This window comes from Polyergus mexicanus, unplaced genomic scaffold (assembly GCF_030449975.1).
Source record: "Polyergus mexicanus isolate NDT 795.1 unplaced genomic scaffold, iyPolMexi1.0 SCAF_7, whole genome shotgun sequence".
In the NCBI taxonomy this organism is placed as follows: domain Eukaryota; kingdom Metazoa; phylum Arthropoda; class Insecta; order Hymenoptera; family Formicidae; genus Polyergus; species Polyergus mexicanus.
In genome coordinates this window covers 2,019,233-2,041,285 of record NW_027223327.1, presented here as the reverse complement: position 1 = coordinate 2,041,285, position 22,053 = coordinate 2,019,233, and the positions used below count along the sequence as shown (strand labels likewise).

At 34.3% G+C, this 22,053-nt stretch overlaps 5 protein-coding genes across 16 annotated transcripts in view; 2 read left to right on the top strand and 3 right to left on the bottom strand.

The window, feature by feature from the left end:
• Window positions 1-177: 177 nt before the first annotated feature.
• LOC138934449 (STAGA complex 65 subunit gamma) lies at window positions 178-2,429 on the bottom strand. 4 transcript variants are annotated; one of them, XM_070298185.1, is made up of 8 exons: window positions 1,987-2,429; window positions 1,561-1,738; window positions 1,416-1,479; window positions 1,217-1,323; window positions 940-1,156; window positions 738-871; window positions 453-617; window positions 178-380 (listed from the first exon to the last, which is right to left on the bottom strand). In XM_070298185.1, exons 2-8 carry the CDS (start codon window positions 1,731-1,733, stop codon window positions 278-280), a joined length of 963 nt encoding a protein of 320 aa, XP_070154286.1. In that variant the 5' UTR covers window positions 1,734-1,738; window positions 1,987-2,429; the 3' UTR covers window positions 178-277. The 4 variants fall into 4 exon arrangements, with proteins under 4 accessions (XP_070154286.1, XP_070154287.1, XP_070154288.1 ...); XM_070298186.1 differs by having other exon boundaries at window positions 2,061-2,429; XM_070298187.1 differs by having other exon boundaries at window positions 2,272-2,429.
• On the top strand, window positions 2,164-4,402 carry LOC138934451 (MIT domain-containing protein 1-like). 3 transcript variants are annotated; one of them, XM_070298191.1, is made up of 5 exons: window positions 2,164-2,291; window positions 2,812-2,961; window positions 3,111-3,349; window positions 3,713-3,918; window positions 3,996-4,402. In XM_070298191.1, exons 2-5 carry the CDS (start codon window positions 2,841-2,843, stop codon window positions 4,156-4,158), a joined length of 729 nt encoding a protein of 242 aa, XP_070154292.1. In that variant the 5' UTR covers window positions 2,164-2,291; window positions 2,812-2,840; the 3' UTR covers window positions 4,159-4,402. The 3 variants fall into 3 exon arrangements, with proteins under 3 accessions (XP_070154292.1, XP_070154291.1, XP_070154290.1); XM_070298190.1 differs by having other exon boundaries at window positions 2,164-2,681; window positions 2,803-2,961; XM_070298189.1 differs by having other exon boundaries at window positions 2,803-2,961; window positions 3,996-4,401.
• Window positions 4,239-10,214, bottom strand: Insc (INSC spindle orientation adaptor protein). The gene is made up of 5 exons (XM_070298171.1): window positions 8,856-10,214; window positions 8,209-8,541; window positions 5,969-6,382; window positions 5,602-5,809; window positions 4,239-5,521 (listed from the first exon to the last, which is right to left on the bottom strand). Exons 1-5 carry the CDS (start codon window positions 9,143-9,145, stop codon window positions 4,541-4,543), a joined length of 2,226 nt encoding a protein of 741 aa, XP_070154272.1. The 5' UTR covers window positions 9,146-10,214; the 3' UTR covers window positions 4,239-4,540.
• The window catches only part of LOC138934447 (carbohydrate sulfotransferase 11), a 40,829-nt gene continuing 23,261 nt past the window's right edge, over window positions 4,486-22,053 (top strand). For 2 of the 7 annotated variants that reach the window (XM_070298176.1, XM_070298174.1), the window contains exons 1-5: window positions 4,486-5,824; window positions 5,920-6,414; window positions 7,435-7,673; window positions 7,788-7,924; window positions 9,286-9,495. In XM_070298176.1, coding sequence (XP_070154277.1) covers window positions 9,325-9,495 — 171 coding nt within the window. In that variant the 5' untranslated portion in view covers window positions 4,486-5,824; window positions 5,920-6,414; window positions 7,435-7,673; window positions 7,788-7,924; window positions 9,286-9,324. Of the gene's footprint in view, window positions 5,825-5,919; window positions 6,415-6,819; window positions 7,360-7,434; window positions 7,674-7,787; window positions 7,925-9,285; window positions 9,496-22,053 lie in introns of those variants that run through there. The other 5 variants (XM_070298179.1, XM_070298177.1, XM_070298178.1 and 2 more) reach the window with 5 other exon arrangements.
• On the bottom strand, window positions 14,377-21,796 carry LOC138934505 (cilia- and flagella-associated protein 70). The gene is given in 22 exon segments (XM_070298335.1): window positions 14,377-14,833; window positions 14,967-15,066; window positions 15,773-15,930; window positions 16,009-16,158; window positions 16,303-16,423; window positions 16,508-16,638; window positions 16,908-17,054; window positions 17,131-17,297; window positions 17,437-17,585; window positions 17,709-17,842; window positions 17,910-18,107; window positions 18,316-18,459; window positions 18,760-18,883; window positions 19,018-19,200; window positions 19,263-19,377; window positions 19,520-19,659; window positions 19,737-19,837; window positions 19,920-20,096; window positions 20,817-21,064; window positions 21,149-21,307; window positions 21,439-21,634; window positions 21,710-21,796. Coding segments are annotated over 20 exon segments (2,940 nt in total). The 3' UTR covers window positions 14,377-14,833; window positions 14,967-15,066; window positions 15,773-15,861.

Genomic DNA, 22,053 nt, shown 5'->3' with positions numbered 1-22,053 from the left:
GTCGACCTTAAACACTCTACTTTAACAACTGCACGAATGTGCGTTCTATCTTACCGACTTATCTGAAGGTATCTTGTAGATATGTAGATATTGACAAAATATATCTAGGTTAAGGTCAAAGATTGGTCCCGCCCAAGATATGGCACAGAAAATTGTGGGATCCAAAATATACAAGATTCGGTCTTTTATTTTGATTTTAAGATGATAAATTATGTAAATATATACACGTGTCATGAATGAACGAAATGATATTGTAATTCTCCATTTTTCTTATGTTTTAACATTTTTTTTTATCTACTGATCCATCCGTGGATCGTTGCCCCGTATTCGGCGAATCGCTCACATTCACTTCCTCCTCCTCCACTTCCATACTATTTAATCTGAAAATATTAAAATATATTATCGTTGTGTTCTATGAAAAATGTGTATACGTGTCATAAAAAAGAACCTACTCATCTTGTTCGAGACTGTAGAGCATTTGAAAGCCGGCGTCTAGACTGGGCGGAAATCCCTTTTCAGGATCGAGTAACTGTAACGTCGGAACTTCTCGGTACACATTGCCGAACTCGTCTAGTTCCTCGAATTGTAGCTTGCTAGTTGCTTCATCTAAAACCATCCTGAAAAATGTTTATAAATGTTATTTTTATATAAGCAGCATTTATAAATTCTTTAGAAAATTATCTATGGCTCAATATGCATTCCAATACTTAGTACTATAAGTATTAAGTTCAAATTGCCTCTGTTTTTCCATTGTTTCCTCGACTTGCTTCCTTATATTATCTTCAAATTTGATGACATACTCCTGATAATAATCATGCAGCGCTGCTACTCCTCCCATACCTGTCTCAAGCAGCACTCTCTCCACAGCATCCTGGTGAATACAAAAGTTTGTTATATAAAAATTGCATAAACATTTTAAAAATTATACATTTTTCTTACAGGAAAACCATGATCCCTCTGTTCAGTCGCTGCTTTTAACAAGAGGGTCATTCGTCTCAGAAAGTGATCTATGACATCGGTGAGTGTTTCTATAGCAATATCCGATGAGTTTTCAAATCCAATATGAGCCAATAAAACGGTCACGGCGTATCTCAACAAATTCCGCGCAGTTTGCGGCATTAAATGATGTACAGTGGAATAATTTTCAAGTGCATTTCTGGAATGATGCGATTAATAATTATATAATGATAATTTAAACTGAGAATACAATAATTACCCTTTTGGCTGATGAGGTAAAACATGAAATAAATTTTTCGAATGTACTTTTTCTTTTGAATTCTGTGATCCTATCACAGTCATGTTCCCAAGCATAGTTCCTTCTTCCTATAAAAACAAAATTATTATCATTACTCTTAAGTAAGCAACATATTACTTTGGTAAATATATAAATCAAAAAATTTATTTCAATTCTGTACCATTGTCCGTAATTGTTGATGAAAATTTATAGTGTTTAATATATGTAAATTTCCCATTGGTAATCTATAATGAACATTAATAGTTTTCAATATTAGTTTAACTCATTATTTCGACATATTGGTGTTGTATAAATGTCATACTCACTGTAGATATTCGGGTTGTCTGTCAATGCGGTAGTCACAATCAGTGTTGTTTGAATCATCCATGGCTTGTCGCCAGACATTTTCTATTAAATCTGGTGTTATTATTTCTTGTTTGAGCATCTCTCGCGATGGTAACTCTCCCCACAAACCACCTAAACTTTTGCTAGACTTCATCGTTACTTGAAAAATACATAGGAAAGTGTTATTCATTTAATGATCACTCATATTAATAATATTACATTTATATATTAATTATTATTATATTAATGAATTGATAAGTTAATATAAAAACACTTCAATTTCATCATACTTAATTATTAATATAATCTAAATTTAATTAAACCCAATAAATATATATATATCCAAAAATTTGTAGCAGTTTAGTAATTAACTTAATTACTGACACAGATATTTAATAATTTATTACATGTATGCGGTGACTAAATCACTGTGAGAATATTTTTGATTCATAAAATAGAAAAAAATGGATTTGGAAAATACATTTCTGTGTCAGCAGAATTTTTTTAAATTCGAAATCGTATTTAATGACAATTGGATGACATCCATTGGAAATTCCCGCCCGTCTGTAACGGGCAGTCACGTGGTATTGCGTCAGCAAAACGTAGTCTTTCGTATCATCAAAAACATAGGATACACAGTGCTGGGTGCTGGGATTTTTCCAAATTCACAGTCAGCAGTTCTCCCATATTACCGGATGAGCGAGCGTGACGCGTAAGGTTCTTCCCTAAATAGTATAATCCTCGCGTCTTCGCGCGTCGAGTGATCGTGAGACGATTTCACGTTTCGTTAACAAACATGTTGTATTCATGCGATCATTCTCAATACTAGCTAGGTTAAAATCGTTTATGTATATATGTATATATACGTCACGGTGCAGCGCCATGTTCGGACAGTATGATTCGCCGAGCAATCGCGAGAGACTCGCGCGGACTCCTCGATGTATTTGAAATTTGAACGCGAACGAAAGAAGAAAAAAAAAAACACGCGTGAAACGAAATAAACGTGCTAAACGCGTGTGCTAAACAAAGCGCATTTAATCGCGCGGAACTATCAAACGTCAGAAGTCTCTTCACTCACTCGTCTCAAAAATCTTGTGATAATGTGTGTATCGTTTCGCACATGCAGCATATATCCATTCGTGTTATTGTGCGCATAAAGATAATCAGTAGAGATTAGAGAAACAATAAAAATCAGTCTGTGACACGATCGTCGAACACGTTAGTCTTTCCAGGAGAGTCTCGATTATCTGTCAATGGAACAATGGAATCTGCGGCGGTCTCAGTCCTAAAACGTGCAGTGGAGATGGATATGAAGGAACAGTTCACAATGGCATTGGTATTGTATCAGGAAGGCGTACAGATACTTCTCGACACTGTAAAAGGTATGATATTTTTAAGCTTTTCTTTCTCCCTCTTTCTTTCTTTCTCTCGCACAAAACCTCTGTCACAAGTCATATTAAAAATGCTATATTAGCTTTATTGTCACTATCCTTCACCAAGAAGCTCAAGAATCAATAATAAAACGATGCAGAGACAAAGGAAGCCTACAAGGTGGAGTATCTTACATCCAAAGCCAAGGAGTATCTGGACAGAGCCGAGAAGGTAAAAAAACTAATTACTGCGAGGAAATCGGCCGGCATATACAGGGAATTGACTAAGATCGAGAATGGATCGACAGGGCATGGCTATGCGAGTGTTTTTGGCAGATTCTTGGATGGTACTGTTACATATATCAACATCGAAGATCCATATATACGAGCCTTTCACCAGGTATGTATCTGTTTTGCGCGTCTCATTTCATTATAGAATATTATAAGATAGTTTACAAGATTTGAAAACTTTGCAAATGTATAGTTTTCGCTATTGAATACAAAAAGTATTTATATATATATATAATGTAATTCATATTATTGTCGTTTAAACTTTAATTACAAGTTTCTTTAAAGAAAATTATTCAGACGATCCAATGAAAGAACAAAAATTTTATAAATAGAATGACAGAAATGCATACTAAATAAGATGAATACAACTATTTTATTATTATTATTGGCCTGCAAAATTTTTCATCTTTTTCTAACAACCTATAGATTAACTTCAGAAATTATTGCACTAATTGCAGTATTTCATCTACAGTGTCAGAATCTGGTTAGACTATGCGAGCTGGCTGTCCAAAAGTGTTGCGCATTGACCAGAATATCCCTGCTTACAACTTATGAGCCGGAAGAATCTAATCAAACTAATCAAATTACTAGATTGGCTGAGTTGAAGGAAAGTTTAGCATCTCGCAAAATCTCCTTTGATTTCTCTTTTTCTGAAACATTGCATGACAGACAAATTACGTAAGGCTAACAACATAAATGTTATATTGAAAATTTTGTCTCTATATTCTTTTATAGGTAATCCTTTTGTTTCACAGATTGAGTAATGGATGGGTGGTAAAAATCGGACGTGGATTAGACTATTTTAAAGCACCAGAGGGCAAATTCGTTCTTGGCTCATGTGATCTAGAATTAAGACCATGCTTGGAAACTACAATAGACATTTTTCACAAGAATCAACTTCAGAATGAGAAAAGATAGAGCACAATATCAATTGACAATAAAAATGGTTAATATTTTTTATACAGTTTTTATTAATGTATTTCATATATGTATATACATATATTATGGCACATTTATCGTGTGATAGTGATAAGGCATCCATATTTTTATATATATTTTTATCCTTACGATATAGGATGCATAGAATAAAATATATTTGTACATATTTAACAAAAATACTTGCTTTCTGCATATTATTCTTATAATAAAATATAAAATATAACTACATAGAGATCGTGATTATAAAATATGTAAAACATATATATACAGATTTCTTTGTCATACTATGCTATATCTCGTAATTTGGAATTGTATGAACCTTTCCATCATAATAGATTTTCCTTTTTCCAGACCTTTTTCCTCAGTCCAGCGTGCTATGATCCTTTGCCTTTGCAATTCTGATTTGCTGTGCGGCCTTCTTACACGCTCGTCTCAACGACCTGGTATATTTTAAGAAACCTGCTCCGACCTGCACCTCCTCCTCTGCTGGGATATTGTTGTTGACTCTGCGTGATCCTGTCATACAATCTCCGCCACCGACTGCAATCACTTGCCTTGCAATTTCCGGTTCCACACAGAGTCTGGTCAGCGCGGCCGCCGCGGTGATCTCCAGCTTTTGGTATGCGTCCTCCAAACCCGGTGGTCTCATACGGAGAAAGGAGACCAGCGCCACGGAGGCTCGCGCTCCAGTCAGATGCGACCGACCTTCTGGAACGCGTGCCAATTCGCCAATCAGCGCGGCGACCTGTTCCATCAAACAGACGTTATTGCCGACGGATTTCTTCACGCTTCGTAAGAGTTTCCTCACACTGTCCTGTTGCAGTATAATCTCGGCGCATAGCTTCGACTTGGACAAGTGATTTAGCGCCGCGGCGGCCAGTAACAATGTTTGAACGCAATCAGTGCTCTCGATTAGTCGGTTCAACGCCGGAATTAAAGAATTCGCGAAAGGTTCGAGACACGGCAGACCTCGCGCGTCGGTCCATGGTGCCGTGATCTGCACTATTAAGGCGGTAGCTTCAGTCTTTTCCCTCTTGGAAGAGGATTCTATGTTTAGGAGATCACTCAGAATCTCGGGACCGCCGTCTCGAGCAAAATACTCGATCGCTGTCGCGGAATTGCATATGCTGGCTAGAACGCGTAATGTGATAGCGATGAAGTCGTTTGAAGGTGCTCGATCGCCATCGATAAGACATGTCAGGAGAGCCCTTATACCAGAACATCGGGCTATGCTGCTTTCTGCGCGAAGATTCGATGATCCTAAAGCCGAAAGAGCCGCTAGAGCTCCTCTAGCTACACTGTCGTCTTGCCGTGGAGTCTCTTCGAGACCGCGGACTATTTTCTATGAAAATTATTTATACACAATTAATTCACGATTACCATTTCGATGAACATAAACCACAAAAATATAAAATAGCCAACCTCGATGTAGAAGTCTAAACGCGTGTCGATAGTACCGTCGACGTACGTCTTCATATTTTGCAACTGCGCGAGTATGCTCCTCAGACTACCTTGCTGAATCCTACGAGGTGGAGGTGCCCCTAACTGAGAGAGAATCGAGAAAGCGGCCTCCTCTATGCTGCGAAGCAGTTCCATTTCAGACTTGCCGCCTTCCAACTTTGTTATTTTCCTGATAATGATTAACGTAAGATAAAATTGATTATTAATTACATTTATGCAAAGATCCTATTATTCTTATACAGTATAATACAAACGATTTTATTTCTGATTTTCTTATAGTACGTCTCTCAATATAATACCTATGAAGAATTAAAGGAATCGGACTCACTCGACGATGCTCCGATAATGTTGCTCGAAACGTTTTGCGCTGACTAGGAGCTTGCTCGCAGCGGCAGCTGCAGAGGATAACATTTTGAGATCTCGCGCGTGAATCCCGCCGGAAAACATCATCCCGCTTCGCGGAAGAATCTTGCTCTGCAGTGTACTGCTGCATTCGTTCTCAGTCTCCATAGCAAGATCGGTCAACCACGCTCTCATGGACGACGATTGACGATAATTTCTGGAATTCAGCACCTTCTTGCCGGCAGCGATCGCGTCCGCCGCGGAGTCTGTCTGTGATTTCGTTATCGAAGAAAGCTGAACGCTATCCTCCGGCGGTTCGGACGCATAGAGAAAATCTCCCAGACATTCGTCGTCCAATGAAACGGATACTTTTGACGCATCGCTCCGCTCCTCTTTGATCCTGGAAAAGAAACGGAATATATAAAAGTTTTGGTAAGTTTTTGTAAAAAGAAATATATATATATATATATATATATATATATATATATATATATATATAGGTATTATTTTTAAAATATTATTTAAAAGATATTCTTCTTATCTGAATATCTATTTCGTCATTCTTGAATTACGCTACCTTAAACGAGCCATAGCGATTAGACGTAGATTTCGTCTCAATCATGACACGATTGTTATCATTCTGCTACTCTCGCGAAACTCTCGCATCACGAAGCAATATACTCGGAATCTATCGCCGATCACTTTTTTCCGGAAACGACAGCCGGGGGCGATTTAGTGGAATGCGAGAGCTGACTAATCGCCCCGAGCTCTCTTCGAGAGCGCGACTGCACATGATGACTAATGTCGCGTTGTTGTATTATAACGCGTCCACCTGTGCACCGCGTTATAAAGCTGAATTCCTCGTAGATTTGCTGTCGCGCGCCGTCGAAGGAGCCGCACGGTCGACTTCGACCTCACCGGTTGTTACCCGAGCCAGCCTCTCACGCGTTCATTTATTTACGTATTCTTCTCGCGCGGTACGTTGTTGCGTTGAGTCACGTACGGTATGAGTGGAACACGGTGACTAATGGAAAAATGCGTCTGCACGAGGTATCCGGTGGTTGGTTTAGATTCTGATTTCGTAACGCGAGCTTAACACCCGGCCGAACACTGGAAATTAAAAATTTGTGCTTTTTGTGCTATATGTAATTCGCGACAGAACTTTATTTTATTTTTTATGAGAGACGCACACAGGATAGAGGACGCGTATGTAAAATTATAAATAAACGCATTTCATGAATTTAATCAGAGTCGAATATTTTTTTTTTGTATGGGTTCAGCTTCGCAGCTTTTATACTCGGGATACAGCAATTTCAATCATGTGTGTGCATATATGTTTCCGGCACGATTTACATGATTGCGTTATTAGCATAGCTGGTACGATCGCCGGTGCTCTTTAATCAAATCACGACAGCGGATACGCGATCTGATAAATAATCATTTTGTCCGCAGGCAAGAGGGAAACTGAGATCGCGGCGTACATTTCATACATTCATCAACATCGAGAGTTGTATAGCGAGATTTGAAAACATATTTCTCTCATTACACCATAAAAGATCTTTGCGCATACGAGAGAGAAGACGCGATGCGCATACAATGGCCCGACGATAAGCCGAAACACCTTTATGATTCAAGGACTGATAATCATCCGATACTCTCGAGTCTGACGCATCTCTCGGATATTATGATCGGTGAGAAGAAGAGGAAACGATTCTCAAGCATGTGTCATTGCTTACGACACCATCAACGCGTGTTACATATACATACATATATGTACCATATATATATCTTTTTTTTATTATTAGAAAGGAACGAGCGCGACAAGATAATCGACGTGTCGCATTGCTATCGAGATTGGTTCATTTCTTCAATCTTATCGCTACGTTTCCTAAAGAAATGTTTCTTCTTCGACTTCATTGCAAGGCGTGACACAATTCCGAAGGTAAACATTACCGCAATGTATTGTACATTCTAGTAATATCGATAGAGCATTTTTTTTCCGTGGAATTCCAAACATGCGCTGAATCAGGATCGATTGTTCTTACATGTTGTCCGATTCGACACCGTGTAAAATTATGAAACGAAATGAAGTGAAATCATTCATTAAATACCTATGATTCACGCGATGGGCTTTCGTCCGATACTTTAAATTTTTATCAATGGGAAGCTTTAATATATTTTCCATCTCTATTCACGATTAGATAAAATTATATTCCATTCGCTCACCTTTCTCCTCGTGATAGACTTCTCGCGGATTGCTTGAAACGATCTTTCGCGAATGTCCTGGAATGCTTCGGCGTAGACGTATGTTTTGGCATCGAAGGAGATCCCTCCTCTAACCAGGACGAAGCAATTCCTCTCGACTGCATCCTCCTCTGTCGCCTCGTTCTTCTTCTTCTCAATTTCCGCCGTGGGGTCACGTTTTCATATGCTTCTGAGCAGTCTGATCTTTCGGAATCGGAGAATCCAGAATCTTGGCTTCTGAAATCTTGGCTTAAAGGGCTACAGGATCTGTTTCCAGTAATTTTACGTTCCTTCTGTCCGTCCATTTCTGCCATTCTGGAATATTAAAATTTTATTTTAATTTATACGTTTATCATATCATTCATTTTTCACTTAATAAATATAATGTAATAAAGGCACAATATATTATTAATGTAATATACTCTTCTCTATGTTAACAATATAATTTTTTTCATTTTAGATTACTTGTTTTTACATATTTTTAAAAATATTAATATTTAATATATATTTTCAAAATTACTATACATATATATACCATATATATGTCTTTTTATTCTTAAAGAGAGGTATTTTTTGAATTGTTATTTTTTATGAAAATTATTTGACGACAGATTTATTATTCTGCGTACCTGTGATGCACAATATTTTCTTCGTGTGTCAACGATATTTGACGCACGTCCTGTTTTGGACTCTCGTCGCTCTTATTGCTGACACGTATCGCCGTAATATTCGCACCATCGATCGCATCGTTTTCCAATTTACTGGTGGAATCCTCTTCTTCGTTCTCGTTTTCACGGAGGCTTTCGTTAAAAATGTGATACGAAGGCTCGTTTCTTTCTATAAAACGATCGTTCTGCAGATCGTGCAAAGCCATTTGCTCCCAGAACACTTTACTCTGATATCTCTTGAACATGCTCATGTTTTCACTGCTGTCTTTATTCGACAAATTATAAAGTACAATGAACACAACCGAAACGAAGGAAATACAATTTTTTATTTTGCAAACTGTTTATAATCTCTTCTCTTAAATTTTTTAAATTTATTTTATTATACTCGTAGGACGCGCGCGTGGCACGGACAAACGAGGAGGTCTGATGAATGTCCACGGGACCTCGAAGTGATGCGACCCAGGGTGCAACGCTATGTTACTCCAACGGGGTGTTTTCACGATTCAGCGGAGCGGAACGACCATTCCACGGCTGGTGGTCGCGTGGCTATTTGGAGAACCGTATGTGGTGTCAGTCGCAGCCCCCATACGTCTGCTGCTTGGTGAGTCTCGCATGCGACATGTACTCTTCTTTTTCTGTAGATCCTGATCTTCGACGCAGGAGGCGTACAAACTTTGTAAAAGTTCTGTTAAGAACGGAACAAAGATCCTCTATTCGAATTTTAATAATTCGAGATACGCGTATATTCGATTAAATCGTAAATTAAATTATAAACACGAACAAAAGTCACGCGCGTATCGAGATTACTCGGGATTCTTCAGTCGAGTCGCGATTGAAATTCTCGCGAATATAAACGCGCGTACGATTAACGGCGCGATGATTGACCCAGGCGCGTTAATGCTCCACAATTGACTGACTCTCGGGCTCGACTTCCGACTTCCTTGTCGCGCGCGCAACTCGATCTCTCCTCACGTGCCTCTCCCCGCCGCAAAAGCCAAGTCGTGTGAAAACGCAGCGGCGCTTCTCTCCTCCCCTTTTGTCGACTCCATGGGGGCAGCTTGCACGGGCACTTCTCCCTTACGCACACACGCGTGCATGTCGGTGCGTAACCGTCAAATCGTAAAGAGGCGCGCACTCTCTTTCACGGGATGCAATGTACATCGGAGGACCTTTAATCGAGCCTCGATAGCTTGATCCAGGCTTCAATATGCAAAATGATCGATTTACGTGTGAAGATAGTTTTTTGGCACAATTTTTTTTTATGTAAATGATGGAACGATATTGAAATAATTGAAATATTTATATAATCATAATATTCAGCTAATGGAACTGATGTTTTTTATTTCTTGATATAATGACTGCATTTTATAGCTTCATTTTACGCAGCTGATTAGAAAATTTGGTAATGAAAAATTCGATAATTAAAAATCATAAAGAGAGAAAGTTTTCGGCCAAATATTATTCTGAAAAAGCAAAATCAATTAATAATAATAATTGTATATAAATAAGCAAGTGAGGTACGTGAAATATTTTTCGATTATTTCGATTATCAACTTATAAAATATATATTGGAATTAATAAATAAGAGAATGAATATATAAAAGGAAAAACAGAATCCCGATAAAAATGTTTATGATAAATGTAAGAATTTAAGAAAAGGTTTAATCTTTTAACGATTTTCAAAGAAGAAGTGTATGATATTCTCAAGTAGAAAGTGAGTTTAAAGGACAAGTCGCTTAAAATTCATTTTCAATAACTCATTTGCCGTCGCACTTCCATAATGGCAATAGCTTCCAACAATCGTGTACCCAAGCCTGTGCACGGTAGGAGGCGCAGGAAGACGTTTTCTATTTTACTCGTCAAAGGCGATAAGTCTTGTCTCTTCGAAGACGATCCGACATTGGCGTAGCGATCGTAAAATGATTCGAAAGAAAGACCGATCCTTTCGCTCGTAGCTGGAAGAAGATGTTCATGAAATCACGCCAATGGTGTTTTTAAGGGCCAGGTGTGCGACTATCGTTACCCCGGTGCGCGCGCGATCGAACGGGGGTCCGGGCCCCCTCGGAAACAACTATGCCGCCATTCTCTCCGAGTGCAGTGTGGAGGCACGCGCCGCTCGGGACATCTGCGTGTAAAACGCCTGGCGTAATGCGTCACGCGCGTGAGTTGATGAATCACTCGCGCATATCTACGTAGTAAACTTTAAGGGAATTTAAAGAAATTTTCGTGCACGACCGCGCACAATAAGGAGAGCGACAATAGAGTGTAACGAAAATTTTGTATTAATTATTTAGTAAAGGACATCGATGCTGAAATTTTAAGCAATTGTTTAGTCGAGGTCATTGATGCTGAAATTTAAAGGCTCTGAAGAGACAGAGGGCATTTAAATTTTATATTGTGCAATTTTTACTTTTATTTTTCAACTTCAACTTTGATGACGACAAATAGCGATATTTACACTATTGGAAAAACGTATTCTTACATAAATCGCGAATTGTTGTGCGTGATAAACGCGCGCAACAATACATTGCAACGGTGAACGACACACCTAAGGAAAACCTTGTTTTTACAAGCCTCGCGCGTTCTTCGTTAATTGACGAAGATCGAGGCTATCGATAGTAAGAAATACCGAAGTCGTTAATGGAGAGGTAGTAATGATATAATGGCATAATCTCGTTGCTTTATCGCTATTCCTGCGAGATCGTTTACCACGGCCGGTATTTCTCCTCATTGTCTACACGCAATACACGCACATATTCGACGACGGTGATCCCAGCCGCGCGTCTTGTAGAAACGCGAAGGGCTCCTTCTGCGACCCCTATTGTACCTCGAGTACTGATGGGGGACAGATGCGTACGAACCGTTATTTAAGCGCGCGTATGCGTGCACGTCTGTGTACATCTGTGACGTTTGAATTTCGATGACATTTCGAATTTTGAGGGCAACTCATCGATGATTGATTTCTATAAGAACGGTATTATCTTAAGGTATAATTACTTAGGGACGTTATTTCAAAATTAAATCGTGTAATATGAGAAAATGTTTAAGTAATCGAAATAAAATATCTGATGTGATATATATTTTAACATTTGAAATATTATAATATATTATTGATAAAAAAAAAATCTAAATGAAGTAGATTTATTAATGTATAGATTAGTAGATTTAGTAACGTAAAAAGTTTTTTACGATTAATTAAGATTTGCAGTTATTTATTAATTCACAAAAATCAAAAAGAAAGTCATTATTTTAAATCTATATTAATTATAATATTGTATATAATTTATATTATCTATATTTTATCTGGATTTATAAACTTAAAAGAAATGTTTTTTTGTTTATATGATATTTCCGGTATATATATATATATATATAATGTGTGTTTTCCTATCTTTAAGGTAAGTAGAAGAATATATGTACTTCTAAAGTTTGGCTATCTATTTTTAAAATGTTTTATATAAAATCTTTATTTATGTAGAATAAATTGAATTCTTTTTTTTAATACATATTTTTTAAAATTCTTTTAATCAGTATCAAACCACTTACAAGATAAATGTCAAGAAATTACAAGCGCCTGTAGATATGCAATCCTTTTTGCAAACCATATGCGCGTGGCATGCATGCGGCAACGATGCACTTACTTGAAAATGATTAGAATGTTCGGTCTATGTCTGATGTACAAACTATACCTATATTATTAGCTTTTTTTTTTTTATTTTTATAACAAGAAACATGAGTATAGCAACTGATTATGTATCCTTATGTAGTGTAATCGAAGACTGAAAGCCATTTCGAACAAATTCGATTAATGTCATTAATCGAAGCTTATTAATTTAATTAATTATAGATTAACTTGCAGAATAAATAACAACAAAAGTTCAAAATTTTTCTTATATTATATATGAATATTATGTTAGAGATTTTAATGCTGTTACTTAATAAATTAATTAGTTAATTCGAGTTTGGTCACGGTAGCCCTGAGTAAATCAGTTCTATGTTAGGCATAATAGAAAATTTACATTGCAACAGTTTGATATCCAATAGAAAATGAATTCTAATAAACAACATTTTGTCCGTGTAAAATGAACTTTTCTATTGGATATTGAATGCCGTACATCAGCATCGGACGCAGTATGAATCCTGCATAAGAACATGCGCGATGCATGTGCAGGTCGGCCAACTTTATCATTACTTCGTTTGAAGACATCCCTTTTCTTTGATCACGTTACGATTGACCACAACGATTTATAATGAGCTGGACAACTCACTCTGGACCAATCAATAAAAAGATTCTGTGCTGAATTGACCAATTGGCAACGTGCACAATTTCGTTTGAAAATGCGATCAACTCTCATTTGCTATCATTTGCTTTGTTTTGAAAAGGGGAATCCCTTCTCTTCATTAATTACAATTTATCTTCAGAGAATTCCTCCCACAATGTATAGCAGAGGGTATAAATATCGCGACGCACAAAAATTGCGTTATAAACCTGTTGCAACTCTGCTGCAAATAGAACGTAGCCTTGACCGTCAGAATTTACTGAAGTCTTTGTATCACAAGCCTTCATCCAGCTAATAGCAAAGTAAGTCATACATATTTACTTTATTAATTTTTAGTGTCAATACATAAATTGTTTCTAAATTTTTAAAAATTAGTAATTTTATATTTAATACAGATTAAAAACTAATTGTTATAAAAAAGCAACAGAACAATGTATAAAATTATGGTAGTATATAAAATAATATTTTTATTGAATGTTTGCTAAAAAGAATCATATATTACTTATTAAAAAATCTATGATTAAAAACATGTGCGTGATTTCGAATATTAACAATTAGCTAGTAGAGTTTAATAAGAAGTGTTAATATCGAGAAATACAAAATATATTTTTTGTATTAAAATAAATTTAATTTTGTTCTTTTTCTTTCTCTTAGTTACTTGATAATTTATTTTCATTGTTTGTAATGCAGTATATTGACATTTTATCCAATATTTGCAATTGAAAAATCTATAAATAGGTACATATAATGTATCTCTTAAGTAATGTAATAAAGAATGAGCTCACACTATTTAAAATAAGACAATGTATAAAATTTTCATACATTTTTCTTCTGTGATTTTTTAATTAATCATGCTTAATTGTTCTTTTCTCTTCTCTTTGATATATTTCTCGATGTGTGAATTAAAGATTAAATCTGATTTAATAAAATTTTATTCATTTGTTTTTTCTAGATGGATTCCAAAAATGAAGCCAATCGTACCAAACAATGCAATCCCACTCATACCCCAACAGGACCTGGGCATCAGGCAGGTTACCCAGGGACAGGGACTAAAGCTGATCTGGATAATCATAGCAACCAGATGAATCCAAATAATCCGGTATATAAGAAGTAAAAGGCATTCATGTTTTACCGAAAGCATTGTACCTTGTAGATGATGTACATTCCAAAATTATGATATAAATGGGATAACACCAGAAATATCTCTTTTCTCTTCTCGTACCTTTTATTATTTCCACATATTTTTTTACACGCTCCTATCCAGTATTTCTGTCTCGAAGCTTGACTCAAAAAGTAATTATTAATCGTAAAAGCTAATTATTGCGATGTAACATAATTATTGAACATAGATTTTTTTATAAACATCTTTAACATAATCGCTTGTATAGAGAAAAGAAAATTAAAGAATCTTATATTAATTAATTTCTGACATACATATATTATTCGCAAAAATACATAGATATTGAAAGAAGAAATATTTTATCCTTATATCATTATGAAAAATAAAGACAATTAACAACAGAAATAAACGAATAATAAATAAATAATCAAATTATATGCCGGGCTGTTGAATCCAGTATCCCCAAGGAGCGAAAAAATCACCATTTTTTTCTTGCGTGGGGCCACGGAAAACTTTTATTTTGACCCGTTGAAGATTATCTATAAGCAGATATCAATTACATATTTTATCAAGACTGTGATAATATTTTTTCTGTTTGAATTGAAAGATTATTTCTTATTCTATCAATGCAAACGCTTTTGTGCTTGATTATATTACCGACTGCAATATTACCTTCTTTTTCTATCTCTTGACGCATAACGCTTGATTCATCGCAATCAACCGTCGCAATAAACATCGCTATTTGAAGGAGACTTAGTATAAAAAAAGTACACTGCACACAAAAAGTATTAGTTAATTTATTATTTTATGTAACTCAATATTCTATCGCGCGTATTGCGTAATTAAAGTGCAACTTAAGAGAATAGAAGATTAAAAATATAAGATGTCTTATAATTGATAATGTAGCCGAGAAGATAATAATGCTATATGAAACAAAAATAAAATTGAAAATGTAAAATAAAATTTTTTTGAGATGTTTTTTTTTTTTTCGAAAAAATTGACATTGCAATTTGGAGAATTAATAATGTTTTTTTAAGTTTGAATTATCTTTATCATATTTATCAATGAATTTCGCAACTATTAAAATTTGTATAAAAAGATACATATTTTCTTTATTTAAAAAATTAAGTTTTTCTAGATATTTTTATGTACATTTTTTCAGTAACTAATTATTTTAAATTATTTTAGTAAATGGAACGTTATATTTTTATATCTATATATTAACAGTCGCTGTTGCGAAATGAATTTGGAGATATATAACACAAGATTATTCAAGCTTAAATAATTGTATTTATATGCTATTAATTCTCCAATTTCTAAAATGAAATTAATTTTCTCATAAATAAAGCCTTATACATATAAAAAATTTTATTTTACATTATTGATTTATTTTTTCTCTAAAATTTTCGTAGAATTATTATCTCCTCGATTATACCATTAATTGCAGGACACGTTGTATATTGCACATTCTGACTTACCAATAATCTCATCACAATCATCGTAGAACAGCTGACTGAATCTTCGAATTAAAGAGAGGAAGCTTATATGTCTCTCGTCGCGATTGCATTTAGAGCATGACCGGTTTTCCATCTCGCGGTTTGAGGGACCGTTTTTCTAAAGAGAAAGTCGTATTGTCCTGCAAAGAAATGACAACGTGTCACACATAAGACAGCGACGAAAATGTCAATACTTCTTATTGTTAATAACTTTTCACCCGAGCGATCTGTCTCCGACACTGAGCGAGTTCGTCGTGACGCTGTAAGGATATATTTAATAAGCACAAGTACTTCCAAACAGTCGCGTTACGATTGTCGATTTGATTCGCCTCCGATAAAGCTGCCTCGGCTTCCGTAAATCGCTGCAACTAATAATAATTTTTGTAAGCAATTTTTTTTTTATACATGTATAAAAGTAATCTTAAAAAATTTTTAAATGTGCTATTTAATTTACGTTAAATATGACACGTAATTTTCTTTTTAAATAATAATTTTATTCTTATTTAACTTACCTCATAAAAAGCGATTCCCGCACCAAGCCACGTTTCCGCCGTTGGTGAAGTTCCACATGTGCTAAGAAAAACTTTTAACGCGCGCACGTAGTCACCAGTATCTTCGTAATACAATCCCATTCTAGCAACACATTGTGTAATATTTTAAAAAATAACTTTTTCTTTTTCCACTATCTTATGTAATATACGAGACGAAGAAGTTTACCTCGTCTGTACGAGATGCAGATCGTTCGGTCGATTATACATCGTGTTAGAATATTCATAGCAACGAATAGCTTCCATAAAATCGCACTTTTGAAAGTAACAATGCCCCATTAAGCCGCTTATCGAATAATCCTAAAAAAAGAAATATTTTAGAAATTGAAATATGTGTATAAAATTCAGTTGACAGAGTTATATAAATTTTATATAATATTTCACACAAAATAGTTAAATTAATTAATTTCTGTATATTTATTCAAAATTATCTATCTTCTCTATCTTTTGTCTAAATTAATTAACTGATTTTATTCTGTAATTCCATAATTACAAAAACAAAATTTAAGTCTAATAAATGGTTAGGATATTTAAAAACAATGAACGAAGGTGAAAATGATGAAACAGACCAATCCGAAGATACATTCGGCTTCTTTTAAACAGGACAAAGCATCCTCGTATTGGTATGACAAATAATGCTGCACTGCCAAATAATATAGCACATGAACGGATCTGCTCGAGCAAGACATTTCTTTCGTAAGCGCCATGCCAGCAAACTGTACAGATACGAAGTGTGACAGCAATTTCTACATTTTTATGTAAAGATAAATTTTCAAGTAAAGAACTCATTACGTCGCAAAAATGTAATTTTATTAGAAGCGTGGCCGTTATCATGTACACGCTCGTGTTCCGTGGACAGTGAATCATTGTCCAAGCGAGAGGATCCTCATTTGAAATCTCCGTTTCTGAATCATCGTCCTTCATGCATTTTTCCGCTATTCGTAAAGTGAGATCTATTCCTGTTGAAATGAAACAAAGAAATATTTTTGTATAATAATTTTTATTATTTATATAATTATTTTTATTATTTATATTTTTATATAATTTTATGTAATTTTTCATATAACCCAGATTTTTTGCATAAGGTTTCTGCTATACCTGGGCAATAATCCATGCGAATATAAAGCAGATGCAGGATAACCCAGCCTTCGACAAATCGCGGATAAAAATCGGTAACGGCTTTTAGAAAGATTTCGGCTTCCCGATAGTTTTGATCTTTGGCAAGAATTAATCCGTGCATCAATAAACTGCTCGGGGAGAAATATTTATTACACTCCTTCTTTGTATAAAATTATTTATACAAATATATCTTGGGTTCTTTTTTTTTTTATATATGAGGCTAAAGTATATGCTTTCGTATTTTTATATACCCAATTTTATCGCGTCTATTCAAGAGAATTGCTTCGCGGCAACATTCTTTTGCGCGTTCCGTGTCGTCAATTTTTAAGAGAAATATCGCGTATTTTGTCCATGCTCTGGGATTATTTCTATCCGCTGCAATCGCCTGCGAAAAAGATTACATATAATAACATGTTTGATACTGTTCTGATATAGAAGATTGAATAACGTACAGTCTGATGATGTCGCCTTGCATCGTCAATGTGACCTAACTCGTAAGCTTCTTCGGCGTAGAAATATAATTTTTCAGATACCGCAATTTTCAACGATTCGTCATCCGATTTATCATCCGCGAGACGGCTTTCGACGATCTTGTTAATGGCCAGGTGCATTCGTTCGACGAGATACGTGTATACGGATGCCACAAAATTCTACATATAAATTGTAATTTGCGAGAAAGTTTATTTTCCTTTGCTTAATGAATAAATGAATGAATTTACGATTATAAAAATATTTCTTTTATAACTGCAAAACTGTTTTCAATAACCGTACACAATAAATTTCAGCATCAATGTCTTATTAAATAAAATGATAAATTTAAAATAATCGATAAAATTGTTAAATAATAAATTTTTGGACCTGACTGTCGATCGAGTGTACCGTGTTCACGCTTGTTTTGAATCTTTGATCTAACATAGAGATTACTTTCGCCTTCAAAGTGCTACGTATAGTCAAATACGTGCTAGTTTTATATAGATACTGCGTGAAGCAAGTTAACTCGTCCTGAAAATTGTCACGAACGTACAACATAATAATTTTTATTTATATTTTCATCAACATTGATCTCACCTCTTCAGGAACGAAGCAATACTTTATTTTATCTGTAGTTTCAAAATTACTCGAATCATTTTCTTGTCTTTTCGACGTGGACAATTTTTCTTGCTTTTTTTCCTCGCAAAAATCCTAATGTGAAAAATACATCTTACATTGATATACGTAATATTTTAATTTATAATGCAAAATATTTGATATAGATGATTTTTTTTTTTTTTTCAATATATCACGATATAGAAAATTTAATACCCTATAACTCTCTGTAAGGATCTCGACTATTTTTCGAATGCAGGTTGCGTATTGTTCCTCCGCCATATCGCCGGAATAAACATAGTACGATTTGGTTATCTTCGGTGTCATCATTTCCTCGATTCTAGCGAAATTAATCAAATCAGAATGAATTTCAAAATTTGATTTGATAAGAATTTATTATATTTTGATTAAACACCATGATATTTTTCGTTATGATATAATTTTGAAAAACATTCCATATAATCGACAACTTACGCGTCTGAGAAATCAGTTTCGAGTCTACAAGGAATAAATGGACGATAAAGCTCGACTTCGATTATGACGAAAACGGGTTCACCAGTTTCTGAAATTAACGGGGTACTTTGCGAATCTTCCATATCTGACTGAATTTGGAAAATAAATTAAAGAATATATTTATTATATTTAATTTTTCGTTCTCTATCTTTAATTTTTTAGGCATTATATACTATATATACGTATATCTGCTAACTTTTTTCGACTCTTGTTCCAAGCCTTTATTCCTAGACTCTAATATACTTTTTTCTAAACCAGTCTTTTCAGCCATATCGGACGTGTTGTGCGCGTACAATTGCGCCATTACGCGAGTACTTTTTACTGCGGAAGATATTTTATATCGATATTTAAGAAGGGATTTTTATATATTCTTCAGATTTTAAGCCACAGCAATGTTTATAAAGATGTAGAAAAAAAACAGTGTATTATTTATTATTTAAAATAGATCCACACTTGCACTTACTTCCTGGAAAAACGAGTTCTGATAAATCAACGTAACACTGATAATGTTGATATTTAGCTGGTCTCTCTTCCTTTGGTCTAACATTTTTCTCCTCTGTACTTTTCTCAGCCATCATAAATTGAAATGGCCAATACTTATACCTTCATATAAAACCTCGATATAAAATTTATTTCAATATTTAATATGGAGTTTTAAAAAAATTACAAAAAATATGTACTTGACAATATGTTTCTGCATTGTTTCGATTCCTACATCATACATTACGCTACGACTCATAAAATTCCACTCGATCCTAGGCTCGTCCTGACAAACTTTCTTCTGCGAATTGCATATAAATCTACACTTTATTATTAATTCGCTCGATTAAATTGCGAAATTGCACGAAATATTTTTAATTTACCTGTAAATCGAGTTTTATATCGAGCGTATTTTTTATATTTTCGTAATCGCGACTAAGTTTCCACTTCGACAATCTAGCACGACTCTGTAATTTCGATAAGCTCTGCCATTGTTTTATTCTTTCCACATCGCGATACTTCGTCCATTTACCATCTTCGAATATTATCTTTTCTGGGATCTGTGATAAAAAGTAATTCTTCTATTTGAACAATTAAATGTTATACGGATTATTTCTTATTCTATTGTATACAGTACTCCATATACAATTAAGGTATTGATTGATACTACCATATTTCTTAAAAAATAAGCATCTTTTTCCTTTGGCAATGTCAAAATGTTTATTTGTTAAAGAATATAGTAGTATCAATATATTAATATGCAATTTAAATTTGTTAGTATGCAATCTAAATTTTATATATCCTGCATTATATAACACATAGAATCTAATTGTAAAATGGAAGTGAGCGGAAGCGAGAACGTTAATAATAATATTATTAGCTTGATAATTTTAGATTAAACATGCTTCCTTGATTTCATTCTTAGAATTGATAGTTTGCTCGTCTATCATTCGCTTGTATACTCTCGTATCTTTTTCGTTTACATTTCGATGCGCCTCATTGCGTCTGTTCGTTTGTTATTGCAACTCTTATAAAACTTTTTTTGCGCATATATTCTTAAAATTATATATATTTAAAGAAACGAGAAATACAAAAACAATATTTTCTCTCTATTTAACGTATCGATATAGAAATGAAAAAATTGACCTATTTTTAATATGTACCTATATGTTTTTTAGATTCATTAATTTTTAACATATTTTGATTTATTTTTTTATTTTTTTATTATTTATCGCGTTTTTAATGTTTTTGCTAATAATATATAATTATTTTTTTATTACCTCGTCGTTAATATATATTATCGTGCCTGCTTTATATTCTGCATCTTCGGCGAAGAAGACTGGCGGATTGTAAATACTTTCTATTGTTATACTTAGGAAATTAATTTTCTCTTCCGAAGGAATTATCTCTTCACCGTCATATATTATTGTCGCGTTTATTATAGGAAGATTTTGCCACGAGATCGCATTACCATCAAGCGAGAAATGCGCTGTTTGCACTATTAATCTTTCAGTGAGACATTTTTTACCTGTGATGGCATACAAAGTTATAAGAAGTACTGTGTGTGCATATATTTTAATTTTATTTTTTTAATTATAGTGGAAATCATTACCTAATAATATCGGCATTAGATCAAGATTGCAGAAACCGATTACATTTGACGACGTTAACGTCTCTTTCGGAGTAGTTACTGTTGCTTTTATCCTTGAATCCGCGTTTGATTTAACGGAATTGATCGAGTATTGATTTTGAATTTCGCACATTATCTTTACTAATGAAACAATAAAAACATATAATAGTTACATATTAATCATGATTAAAAAATTATTATATTTACACTGATAGAATATTATAAATTATTTCTATTGCAAATAGGTTACGATATAAAAATGCATGTTTTACTTAAAATCGGCGTCGATACGACTGAATTCATGCTATCGTGATCATTAATTATAAATGAAAGTTCAACGGCGAAATTGACATCGTAAACTTGCGACGGTTCCTTGAAACCCGGATCGATAAAAAGGGGAGTACTTTCTCCTAGCATTATGTCTTTGTGTATCACGATAAACGATAGGCTAACTTCTTCTTTCATAGTCTATAAAAAAGTAATCCGTATAAAAAAGTAAGATTTTTTATAATTATGAAATAGTTAGAAAAAAAGAAAACTTACGACATTCTCAATGGAGTCTATAATAATTTTGACGCTTCTTTTCTTCGATGTTTCAATTGACTCGTCTTGAACCAAAGATTGCTCCATTGGAAAATATATTGTTGCTATTTCGCTAACTTTTAATTAAATATTAATAATACAAAATAAAAAAATTACTTTTCGATATATATTTTTACAAAAAAATATAATTAAACAGCTTTTACATAGCCTGCTCTTCTATAATAATAGAAACGATAATTGCGAGTTTATTTTTAATTGTTTGTTGTGCCTCGAAAGAAACTTCAAGCCGAAAAAAAGTGAATTTTCTGAATTATGATAATGAGTATGTTCAAAAGCTCATTGCG

Coding starts and splice junctions, on each gene's coding strand:
- LOC138934449 (XM_070298184.1), bottom strand. CDS start 1,769: ATGAATAACACTTTCCTATGTATTTTTCAAGTAACGATGAAGTCTAGC. Junction 618..737: donor GAAACAATGGAAAAACAGAG/GCAATTTGAACT, acceptor AACATTTTTCAG/GATGGTTTTAGATGAAGCAA. Junction 381..452: donor TACAGTCTCGAACAAGATGA/GTAGGTTCTTTT, acceptor TAATATTTTCAG/ATTAAATAGTATGGAAGTGG.
- LOC138934451 (XM_070298191.1), top strand. CDS start 2,841: ATGGAATCTGCGGCGGTCTCAGTCCTAAAACGTGCAGTGGAGATGGAT. Junction 2,962..3,110: donor ACTTCTCGACACTGTAAAAG/GTATGATATTTT, acceptor AAAACGATGCAG/AGACAAAGGAAGCCTACAAG. Junction 3,919..3,995: donor TTGCATGACAGACAAATTAC/GTAAGGCTAACA, acceptor TTTGTTTCACAG/ATTGAGTAATGGATGGGTGG.
- Insc (XM_070298171.1), bottom strand. CDS start 9,145: ATGAGCATGTTCAAGAGATATCAGAGTAAAGTGTTCTGGGAGCAAATG. Junction 5,810..5,968: donor CATTATCGGAGCATCGTCGA/GTGAGTCCGATT, acceptor AATCATTATCAG/GAAAATAACAAAGTTGGAAG. Junction 5,522..5,601: donor GTTTAGACTTCTACATCGAG/GTTGGCTATTTT, acceptor TAATTTTCATAG/AAAATAGTCCGCGGTCTCGA.